The sequence below is a fragment of the Schistocerca piceifrons genome, chromosome 1 (assembly GCF_021461385.2).
Source record: "Schistocerca piceifrons isolate TAMUIC-IGC-003096 chromosome 1, iqSchPice1.1, whole genome shotgun sequence".
Classification (NCBI taxonomy): Eukaryota; Metazoa; Arthropoda; class Insecta; order Orthoptera; family Acrididae; genus Schistocerca; species Schistocerca piceifrons.
In genome coordinates, this window is record NC_060138.1 from 784623301 (window position 1) to 784635836 (window position 12536).

General features: G+C 39.8%; 1 protein-coding gene across 2 annotated transcripts in view; it reads right to left on the minus strand.

Annotated features, from left to right (window-relative positions):
• Positions 1 to 12536, minus strand: part of LOC124712983 (ecotropic viral integration site 5 ortholog) — a 169082-nt gene that overhangs the window by 19543 nt on the left and 137003 nt on the right. For both annotated transcript variants that reach the window (XM_047242914.1, XM_047242915.1), the window contains exons 11-13: positions 8519 to 8755; positions 1212 to 1385; positions 357 to 518 (exon numbers count right to left, since the gene is read on the minus strand). In XM_047242914.1, coding sequence (XP_047098870.1) covers positions 357 to 518; positions 1212 to 1385; positions 8519 to 8755 — 573 coding nt within the window. The remainder of the gene's footprint in view (positions 1 to 356; positions 519 to 1211; positions 1386 to 8518; positions 8756 to 12536) is intronic.

Here is a 12536-nt window from a genome sequence, read left to right on the forward strand (position 1 = left end):
ATTACTTTAAAATTAATTGTCACAACTCTAGTTGTTGCTCCCCGTAAAGTTTAGAAATATTTTACGATGATAAACAGAATGTTTTTCCATGACTGAATGTGTCTATTATTGACAGGGGCCACTTTTCTCTTGGACACACTGTATTCTGTGAGCACAAACTTGTCACTGAACCTCTATGTGAAATTCTATGGAGGCTAGAGGGCTATTACTAATAGATTTCGTTGATGATGATGTTTGCTTTGTGGGGCACTCAACTGCACGGTCATCATCGCCTGAAATGGATTTCGTTGATTCCTAATTCTGCTTGTATTAAAGAACTGTTGTAATAGGTGACAAAATTTGGTGATGAACATTACCTGCAAATGCCTCTGCCACTGTGCAATTAAATCCGAAACTCTCTGCCTCAGGTCCTTGAGCGAGAGGTTTGCCTCTGCCTCCCTTAGTTTGACAGCTATCAGTTCCTCTTGGAGATGGGCCACAGAATTGTCTGGAGTAGTTTCACGAAGAGTTTTCTTATCCTGCAAATTTTGTAACGTCTCACTCACAGAAACAAGATTATTTCAAAATGCTGTTGCACAATGTTTTATAAGTACAAAGAATGACAACATTTAAAAGATTGTGGTATGCTTGCTTTTTTGAATTGCTGCTAACTTTAGACTGAATAAAAGTGACCACTCAAATTCTATTAAAAACAATAAATAAATAAATAAGAAGGTAATTTATAATCTTTTATGTATCAAAACTAAAAATCTACTGGGAATATGTTTATGACTTCATGTTCAATCAGTAAACAAAAAGTTTAATTTTGCATACCTGTAGCTTGTACATGACTAATTACAAACCAAATGTAATTTCAAGATATGTAAATGTAATCAACATATCATAAACACAAAAAGACAGCACTGAAATGTTTTTCAGCTACAGGAAGTAGCTAATTTTTTGGCATAAGTATTTAAAATGGTAATGTACTGTGATCACCCATTCGCCACTTATATTCTAATACACAATTTGGCCACACGATCCTCACTTAAAACATACCTCCTTTTTAGAAACTGTATCAAACAGTATAAAATTAAATGTACATAACAATATAGTGTGAATATAAGATTGATGTGCAATAAATCCACAACCTACATTTGCAGCCGTCTGACATAGTTTTAATTAAAATTATTTCAGGAAGTTGTCATTAGAAAATGGCAAGTAGTAACTACCTCTTCCAACTCCTGTATACGGGCACGGAGATCACGAATAAGTGCATCGTTCTCTGCCTCTCTCAAGCGCACTTTTACCAGCTCATCCTGAAGGCATTCTATCAGTTCTTCCTTCTGACTCAGCAGCTCACGTTTGTGAGTGACTTCCTCCAATGAAGACTGGCGTGATGAGTTCTGCAACAGTTTTATTTATAATGTGACTCCTCCAGATTTAGTAATCTACTTCACTACAATGTGCATCACTGCTTACTTAAACGTAAAACCATTATTTTTAACAGACAGTTTACTATGAATAAGTTACTTTCTGAAGATCATTAGGAAATTCACCTGACTGAACACTTTAGTGTCATTACCGGAAAAATAATTTCGAATAGTAATAATATAATTTTCAGACACGTTATGAAACTAACCTGTTGTGCAAGAGACTTTTTCTTGTATGCTTACTGATGTTATACTAACAATAAGAGGGGATGCGTTGTTTTGGGGAAAGAGACCAGACAGCAAGGTCATCGGTCTCATCGGATTAGGGAAGTACAGGGAAGGAAGTCGGCACTTTGAAAGGAACCATCCCGACATTTGCCTGGAGCGATTTAGGGAAATCATGGAAAACCTAAATCAGGATGGCCGGACGCGGGATTGAATCGTCGTCCTCCAGAATACGAGTCCAGTGTGTAACCACTTAACAATGAGAGGGATATAACTGTTGTCTGTTATGAGAATTGGGGGGGGGGGGGGGGAGGGGAGTGTGCAGGTGAGTGAGTTGAATGCTACAGTTAGTACACTGTGCCAGGTTCAGCCCAGGGCAGATGTAATGACAATGGAGAAGTAAAGGTCAATTAAGAGGAAGTAGAATGAAAATGCAGTTATGAACTAGTAAGAAAAGACAGAGAGAGGGGGAAGGAAGGAATGGGTGGAGTGATGGAGGCCAAACCTACAGTTTGAGATTGAGTGGGAAAGAGGACGAGGTGGGCAAGAGAGGAAGAAATGGAAAAAATGAAGATGAAGTAAAAAAGTAATTACATTTTAAAACAAAAAGAGAGGGGGGAAAAGGAGGCAGGGATTGTTGATGGAGGTGGAGATTAAGAGTATGGTGAGATGTGAGGATGTATTGGAAAGCTAGGTTCCATCTCCAGACACCTGAGAAACTACAACAGAGTGGGAGGATCCGAATGGCCCATGTGGTACAACACACATACAGGTTCACATCCTGCTATGTGAAACACATTCACCAACTGAGTACAAGGTGTTCATAAGGTGGGTAGTTCTTCAGAGTCCATTGATGTACTCAACCAGTTAGGACATGTTAGTGGCAAACAACACACATGCTTTCACAGGAGACCATCATCCTGGTATTCTCCCAATAGCACTCACTGCCACATTCTATCGCTCTTATAAGAGCTACAACATCCTTATCAAACCATATGACATTCCAGACTACATTCTCATCCCTAGGTTCCTACTCAATGTAATCCTTACTGCTGCTGAACCCACAAGTGCATCCACACTCTACGATTACTGCAGCCCCATCACTAGTAAACCCTATAACATAAGCATGTGAAACCACACCACATTGTTTGCCAGCTAGCTCATATTCCCTGCACAAACTTTTACATAGGAATGACCACCACTGATGTAGCAGAATACAGAAATGGATAGATAACAAGTATCTGTACCCAGTTGCAGAGCACACTCTACAGCAGGCCATTTCAGGACATTACTAGGCGAGCAAGAGCACTACTGCTCCCTCACTGTCTGGGGAGTGAGCACTTGTGGTAAAATGGAGTGGTCAGATGTAATTAACTAGTGCAGAGTAAGTGCAAACGATGTTCTGTCTTCAGAGGAATGACCAAAATTTGATTTACCGCAGTCTTGGATTCAAGCATATACACTTGCATTGCCGTGCTTGAAGCTGAGACCAGCCCTTCTTAAATCAATGAAACTCAGTACGATGACTGCCTTACAAACTTCAAAGTGAGGGTCAGACACAACATCATCAATTTACAACATGTTACTGCAGGAACCCTATATATTTATGTTATGCAATGGAGTCTGAGGATGAACAATGTAAGGCAAAGGTAGATTGCTACTCACTATAAAGAAGACGCATTGAGTAGCAGACAGGCACAACAAAAAGACACGTACATATTAGCTTTTGGCCAAAACCTTCTTCAGGAAAGGAAACACACACACACACACACACACACACACACACACACACACACACACACAGAGAGAGACACACACACACACAGAGACTGCCATCTCCAGCAGCTCAGACTGGAATGCAGCTGTCACATAGAACAGAAGCAGCAATCTGGAGGGGGCAGGGAAGTGGGAAGGATAGCAGGGTACAGGCAGGAGGAGAAAAGAACAGTGCCTGTGGAGCACGCATGAAAAAGGAGAATAGCAGGGAAGGGGAAACAGGTTGATGCATTGGCAGAGGGCAGCACACAAAGAGAGTGGGAGACGGGAACAGGGAGGTGGTGACACAACAGAGAGGTTGGAAACTGTTGGGTGGAGGGTGTAGGGACAGTAGGTTACCGTAGATTGAGGCCAGGATAACTTTGGAAGCAGAGAATATGTTGTACGGATAACTCCCATCTGCATGGCTCAGAAAAGCTGGTAGTGGAAGGGAGTATCCAGATGGCTCACGTAGTGAAGCAGCCATTGAAATCAAGCATGTTACACTTAGCCACATATTATGCCACAGGGTCATTTGGCAACAATTTGACAATGGACATTCATCCTGATGGACAGTTGGTTGGAAGTGATATGAATATAAAAAGCTGTGCAATGATTGCAGCACAGTTGGTATATGACATGACTGCTTTCATAGGTTGCCCTGGCTGTGATAGGATTAAGATAAGCCTGTGACAGGACTGGAATAGGCAGCACTGGATGACTGGATGGGCAGGTCTTGCACCTGGGTCTTCCACAGGGACTGGGAGTGGCATAGGGATGGACTAGGATGATGATGGGCTTGGGTGTGTGAGGAAACACCCCTTTAGAAGGGTGAGAAAGATCTTGGGTAGGATGTCTCTCATTCCAGGGCATGTTCTTTTTCTGATGAAGGCTTTGGCCAAAAGCTAATATGTAAGTGTCTTTTCGTTGTGCCTGTCTGCAACTCAACTCCTCATCTTAACAGTGCGTAGTCATCCATCTTTTCCTTACACTGCTGATATACCAAACTGGAGTTTCCATTGTTTGGAGTCTCAAGATGCTTAGAGTGTTTGGAAGTACTTAACACAATAAAAATAATTCAATTTACGGCGACATTACAAGATCCTCCATGCAAAGTGTTCGACACACTTTGAAGGTGAAAAGTGAGAAGAAGTGCGAAAATTAAAGAAAACACTGTTAAGCAATGTGACTGAAATAAGTATTCATCATATGGGAGCAGACAAAAATGTGCATATATGAAAAATTTTCCACATTTTCAATATGAAAGTACAGAGTTGGCCATAAGCCAGTTGTCAAAAATGCACTTGGTGCAATAACACTACACATATTAAAATACCAATTTATTACAAACACAATCACACAATGTTCAGTGAACCTACACAGATGCTCATTGTGGTTTCCATGCTGTTCTAAGCAAACATGGCATCTTCTCAAAAATGATTTTGTTGCAAATTCTTCCAGAACTGTATATTTTCAAATGGGATTCGTTACTTCAAATGCTCAACATTATGAATCTTGAAGAAAAACCTAATTTTTTAGTACACCCCAGATTTAAAAAAATCCATGGGCGTAGTATCTGGGGATCATCCAGGCCATTCAACAGTATCCCATTTGCCAGATGATTCATAAAAATTTTCATTTAGAAAGTGACATGCAACAACAACACAATGTGGAGGTGCTCCATCTTGTTGCCACATCAACTTTCCCTTAACCGGCTACCAATGTACGAACAGTGGACTATTTTCCAATTCTAACAGCAATTCTTGAAGCATATCTAGGTAATTTATGCAGCTGACAGTGCTCTTAAAAAAAAAATAATACCCACCTCTGAAAATCCCTGCCTACACACTTTTATCAGGAGAGTTTTACTCCATCATCGCAAGGGGAGTTGTAGAATCTCAGTACATACACTTGCGTATGTTCACTCTGCCTTTCCCCTTAACCGTCACTTCATCACTCCAAAGAATGTTTTTATGAACCTTGGAACCGGTTTCTTGCTGAACTGCATTTACCTCACAGAATTCCATACATCTGTCCAGATAATCTTCATTCAGGTCTTGATATGAAGTAGACATATGTGGCCCCAAATTCAGCTTTCTCTAATCACTTTTAGGCTTGTTCTTGCTATTCCATACCCCTTTGACACTTTTCTTTCAGGTTTAATTGGTGACTGCACAAAACATTGCATGACTGCATTAAGATCCTCTTCTGCAGTAAAGATGTTTACCTACCTGATTGAGCTGAATGGGGAAGCTCTGCAACCAGTCCAGTCTCTTCAAATCTTAAATTTAATTCACAAATACACGTCAAGATGGTGGTCATACATCTGGAAATCATTCCACACAAATTCACAATCATCACTGTAAATATGATCATGTTTCCATGATGACTGCAAAATAAATACATGCTGATTCGTAGTTAATGATGAACATGACTTCAAACTGCTTGTGTCAACTGACTTGTGGGAACTACTCACTGATCAAGTTCAGAAGCGACTACTGCTATGCTAGGCAAAACAAAATTTAATGATTGTGACAGACAACTGATTTATGCTCCACTCTGTATATTTAGGAGGAACATTCAACAAATAAACCTAGTGTGAGCAAGTAACCATATTGCTTTACAGATTGCCCAAGTGTTGCACAGTTTCACTGAAGGAGAGTTTATAAAGACACACTTAGTCTCTGTAGTTGAACATACAGTTCCTGAGAAAGTATATGAATGCTGGATACAAGGTTTGACCTTCATCTGTGACAAACCAAGTGAAGTGGCATGGTAGTTACCACAATCAAATCATATTCAGAAAGACAATGGTTAAAATCCCCATGTGACCATCCAGATTTAGGTTTTACGCAGTTCTGCTTAACTGCTCCAGTGAAATGCTGGATTGGTCCCTTTGAAAAGGGTATAGCCAATTTCCTTGTCCATCTTTCCCTAATATGAACTGGAATTCCATCTCTAACGACCTCACTGAGAGACCTTAAACCAACCAACCTACCTATTTGCATACCTCCCTCTGTGGCAATACACATGATGTGAATGCTACATTTGAAACATTGCAGCATAAAAATATGTTAACTTCAGAGAGGTATAGCTGGATTCACAATTTTAAGATGAAGTTCCCTTTCTGGAATAGACAGCTTGGTCAAGTTGTCATCACTAATGATGGAATCAGAGTGGAATTTTGAACAGTATCAAAATATACTCACTGATGATTTCCATGAAGTTGAGATTCATATTCATTTCCAGGATTTTTAAAAGTTGGATGAAAAATTTAATGTCTTATCGCTTCCCTTATCAGTTGATGTTGACAATATCTTGACTGAGTACAGTTAGAAAATAGGGAGCTACAGTGTGACAGGCAGTTACATAATAAGTTTCGTAACAAACGTAGTTTCACGTACTTTTATAAGACTTTCCCTCACCATTACCTTCCACGGCTTTATAAGTCTGCAGCTTCAATTGCATCAATGTTTGGATCTACATAACTGTGCATGCATTTTTTTCTGCAATTAAGAGAATGAAACCTACCCACAGTAGCTTACTGACAGACTTCAATTAAAAAGCTTACCTTTGAAATAGCCGTGCTCAAAAAGTGCTACCACACACTGATGCTTTAGTGAAGAGCAAAATAAGTAATATTTATTGACATCCTGTGTTTCCATGGTTAACCTTTAAATATAATGGCAATGAAATAAGAGTCTTTCCACTTAAATTCCTCCCTAGAACAACATTCATCATAAAGGATCATCAAGCATAAGAACTATCATCTTTTGTACTTCATCAAAATGTCAAAAAGAGATGTTTCATTCCATTATTGTTTCTCATTAATAAAAGAAACTTCCAATAAATTTGCCATGAAACACATTAATGAAATATGGTGGAGTGATATAACATGACATTAGTGGCCGTAGAACTGAGATTTGTCGGAAAGCTATCTTATTCCGACCCTTCCCTCCCCTCCATTCCATTCAGCACTCCTTCCCGCATAATATGTCACTGTGAGCAAGCAGATCACACTGCTGTGGTGTGAGCAAAATCCAGCTCACACAACCTGATTGATGAACACGCCTGCTCTGCAATGTCACCGAAGGAACCTTAGTGCCCACTACACCACAAAGGCTATTTTGTTTCTCCCAGACAATATTAGTTTCGATGGACTCCAGAGATGGGAACATAATTGCCACATCATTTTAGTTTCCTCTCAGTTTCTTTTTCCTCTTTCCTTCTAGTTTTTAAGGGGGCTATTCATTTCACTTCTCATTCTGTCCTTTTTACCACCTCTGAACTGAACCTACCACAGTGCTTACCAATGGACTACCTTGAGCCTCCAGCAGCCTTCAATGCTTCCCCTTCATCTTCATCACATCCTTGTCCTCATAAGGTGTAAATCTCTCAACTTGTGGTCAAAGTAACCTGTTCCCCATTCCTAATATTCCCCAACCTATCCCTTTTTCGTCACAGACGAAGGAGCTAACAGTTTCAAAAGCTAGGTAAATATTTTCTCTACTTTTCAATTTATATTGACAGTATTTTGATCTTGGCACTTGAAGACAAGTTCTGGTCAACCAGTCTGTCTTACTGTTTTCTGAAGTGATTATTTCTTTTGATATAGTTGTTCATTTCATTATTTTTAACGTGTTAATGTCCCCAATCCAAATTAGTCACAATAAATTTGCATACAGTCACGCGTCATATTACTTTGGTTATAAGGATGTAACTTCACTCTTTACAATGTAATCAGTAATGCATGAGAAAATGATACACATATCAGATAGATAACCAGATTTACTCTCAGGTATGCAAACAGAAATTATACTGGAAACCATAACACTAAAAACAAACTCATAAAAAACATGTGGAAAGGCATTAATTCATCATTGTTTTACCCTTGTGTGAGTATTGCTTTTTTATAACATCTTCCACGTTGTTACATTACAGAATATATTTAATGAAACAACAAAGCTTAGAATCTATGTCAATATAAGACTAGGGGCAAAACAACTGGGCAATTGGGCTGTGTCAAGAGTTATTCAAACTATAGTATTATTTTACAGCAAATGATTGCTATTTCACAGAGAATAAATGTAAAGAAAATTATAATTTTGCATGTATTTCAAACTAACCGTCTCTTGCATAAGCAAGGAAAGATTTCGAATTTCTTCATGTGCTAACTCCAGCTGATGTGAAGTCTCAAGGTGAGTGTGCCGTAGTGCTGCTAGTTCCCGCTGAACAACAAATGATGTCTCCTCCTCTTCAGCACGTGAGACCTGCCCACGGACTAACCTGTCTGCCAACTCACTGGACTCAGCTTCTAGTAGTTCCACCCGTTGGCGGAGAAGGCGATTCTCTGTGCGAAGTCTCTGCAAAATGATTTTTAGTAGTGCGGGTAAATTACTACTGGCTACTTCTGAATCATTACAGGAAGGAAGACAGTATAAGACCTCTAACAAGGTCTTATGTCAACTATAACTGCTACCATGTTATTCTAAAACTCTTATCTATAGCCCCCCCCCCCCCCTCCTCTCTCTCTCTCTCTCTCTCTCTCTCTCTCTCTCTTTCTCTCTCTCTCTCTCTCTCCCCCTGCCCTACTTCTATTACTACATGCAATCCATACTTATATTGCATTTATTGGCAAAAGTTCAAATTACAAAGTGTGTTAGTTCCTATTAACAGTGAAGTCAGACACGGTGCTGAAGCTCTGCATGACCTACCAACAGGCATCAGCAGCTCCCATAAGTTCCATGAAATCATTCTTTAAACTTTTTGGAACAAGTATTTATATAAAAAATAGTTCATACAGAACATGGCTTGTTTCAAGTAATATTATATTTCCTAGTTGTTGATGCCCCCCCATGAACCATCGACCTTGCCGTTGGTGGGGAGACTTGTGTGCCTCAACGATACAGATAGCCGTACCGTAGGTGCAACCACAACAGAAGGGTATCTGTTGAGAGGCCAGACAAACGTGTGGTTCCTGAAGAGGGGCAGCAGTCTTTTCAGTAGTTGCAGGGGCAACAGTCTGGATGATTGACTGATCTGGCCTTGTAACACTAACCAAAATGGCCTTGCTGTTCTGGTACTGCGAACGGCTGAAAGCAAGGGGAAACTACAGCCGTAATTTTTCCCGAGAGCATGCAGCTTTACTGTATGATTAAATGATGATGGCGTCCTCTTGGGTAAAATATTCCGGATGTAAAACAATCCCTGGCGGGGACTACTCAAGAGGACGTCATTACCAGAAGAAAGAAAACTGGCGTTCTACGGATCGGAGCGTGGAATGTCAGATCCCTTAATCGGACAGGTAGGTTAGAAAATTTAAAAAAGGAAATGGATAGGTTAAAGTTAGATATAGTGGAAATTAGTGAAGTTCGGTGACAGGAGGAACAAGACTTTTGGTCAGGTGAATACAGGGTTATAATACAAAATCAAATAGGGGTAATGAAGGAGTAGGTTTAATAATGAATAAAAATATAGGAGTACGGGTAAGATACTACAAACAGCATAGTGAACGCAGTATTGTGGCCAAGATAGACACGAAGCCCACGCCTACTACAGTAGTACAAGTTTATATGCCAACTAGCTCTGCAAATGACGAAGAAATTGATGAAATGTATGATGAGATAAAAGAAATTATTCAGGTAGTGAAGGGAGACGAAAATTTAATAGTCATGGGTGACCGGAACTCATGAGTAGGAAAAAGGAGAGAAGGAAACATAGCAGGTGAATACAGATTGGGGCTAAGAAATGAAAGAGGAAGCCACCTGGTAGAATTTTGCGCAGAGCATAACTTAATCATAGCTAACACTTGGTTCAAGAATCATGAAAGAAGGTTGTATACATGGAAGAACCCTGGCGATACTAAAAAGTATCAGATACACTATATAATGGTAACACAGAGATTTAGGAACCAGATTTAAAATTGTACGACATTTCCAGGGGCAGATGTGGATTCTGACCACAATCTATTGGTTATGACCTGTAGATTAAAACTGAAGAAACTGCAAAAAGGTGGGAATTTAAGGAGATGGGACCTGGATAAACTGAAAGAACCAGAGGCTGTACAGAGTTTCAGAGAGAGCATAAGGGAACAATTGACAGGAATGGGGGAAAGAAATACAGTAGAAGAAGAATGGGTAGCTTTGAGGGATGAAATAGTGAAGGCACCAGAGGATCAAATAGGTAGAAAGACGATGGCTAGTAGAAACACTTGGGTAACAGAAGAAATATTGAATTTAATTGATGAAAGGAGAAAATACAAAAATGCAGTAAATGAAGCAGGCAAAAAGGAATACAAACGTCTCAAAAATGAGATCGACAGGAAGTGCAAAATGGCTAAGCAGGGATGGCTAGAGGACAAATTTAAGGATGTAGAGGCCTATCTCACTAGGGGTAAGATAGATACTGCCTACAGGAAAATTAAAGAGACCTTTGGAGAAAGGAGAACCACTTGCATGGATATCAAGAGCTTTGATGGAAACCCAGTTCTAAGCAAAGAAAGGAAAGCAGAAAGGTGGAAGGAGTCTATACAAGGCCGATGTACTTGAGGACAATATTATGGAAATGGAAGAGGAGGTAGATGAAATGAAATGGGAGATATGATACTGTGTGACGAGTTTGACAGAGCACTGAAAGACCTGAGTCGAATCAAGGCCCCCGGAGTAGACAACATTCCATTAGAACTACTGACAGCCTTGGGAGAGCCAGTCCTGACAAAACTCTACCATCTGGTGAGCAAGATGTATGAGACAGGTGAAATACCCTCAGACTTCAAGAAGAATATAATAATTCAAATCCCAAAGAAAGCAGGTGTTGACAGATGTGAAGATTATCAGTTTAATAAGTCACAGCTGCAAAATACTAACGCGAATTCTTTACAGACGAATGGAAAAACTGATAGAAGCCGACCTCGGGGAAGATAAGTTTGGATTCCGTAGAAATGTTGGAACACGTGAGGCAATACTGACCCTACGACTTATCTTAGAAGCTAGATTAAGAAAAGGCAAACCTACGTTTCTAGCATTTATAGGCTTGGAGAAAGCTTTCGACAATGTTGACTGGAATAGTCTCTTTCAAATTCTAAAGGTGGCAGGGGTAAAATACAGGGAACGAAAGGCTATTTACAATTTGTATAGAAAGCAGATGGCAGTTTTAAGAGTCGAGGGGTATGAAAAGGAAGCAGTGGTTGGGAAGGGAGTGAGACAGGGTTGTAGCCTCTCCCCGATGTTATTAAATCTGTATGTTGAGTAAGCACTAAAGGAAACAAAAGAAAAATTTGGAGTAGGAATTAAAATCCGTGGAGAAGAAATAAAAACTTTGAGGTTTGCCGATGACATTGTAATTCTGTGAGAGACAGCAAAGGACTTGGAAGAGCAGTTGAACGGAATGGACAGTGTCTTGAGAGGAGGATATAAGATGAACATCAACAAAAGAAAAACGAGGATAATGGAATGTAGTCAAATTAAGTCGGGTGATGCTGAGGGAATTAGATTAGGAAATGAGACACTTACAGTAGTAAAGGAGTTTTGCTATTTGGGGAGCAAAATAACTGATGATGATCGAAGTAGAGAGGATATAAAATGTAGACTGCAATGGCAAGGAAAGTGTTTCTGAAGAAGAGAAATTTGTTAACATCAAGTATAGATTTAAATGTCAGGAAGTCGTTTCTGAAAGTATTTGTATCGAGTGCAGCCATGTATGGAAGTGAAACATGGACGATAAAGAGTTTAGACAAGAAGAGAATAGAAGCTTTCAAAATGTGGTGCTACAGAAGAATGCTGAAGATTAGATGGGTAGATCACATAACTAATGAGTAGTATTGAGTAGTATTGGGGAGAAGAGGTGCTTGTGGCACAACTTGACTAGAAGAAGGGATCGGTTGGTAGGACATTGTTCTGAGACATCGAGGGATCACCAATTTAGTATTGAAAGGCAGCGTGGAGGGTAAAAATCGTAGAGGGAGACCAAAAGATGAATACAATAAGCAGATTCAGAAGGATTTAGGCTGCAGTAGGTACTGGGAGATGAAGAAGCTTGCACAGGATAGAGTAGCATGGATAGTTGCATCAAACCAGTCTCAGGACTGAAGACCACAACAACAACAGTTGTTGATGAAACCTATGAATTGGAACAAAAAAAAAACCT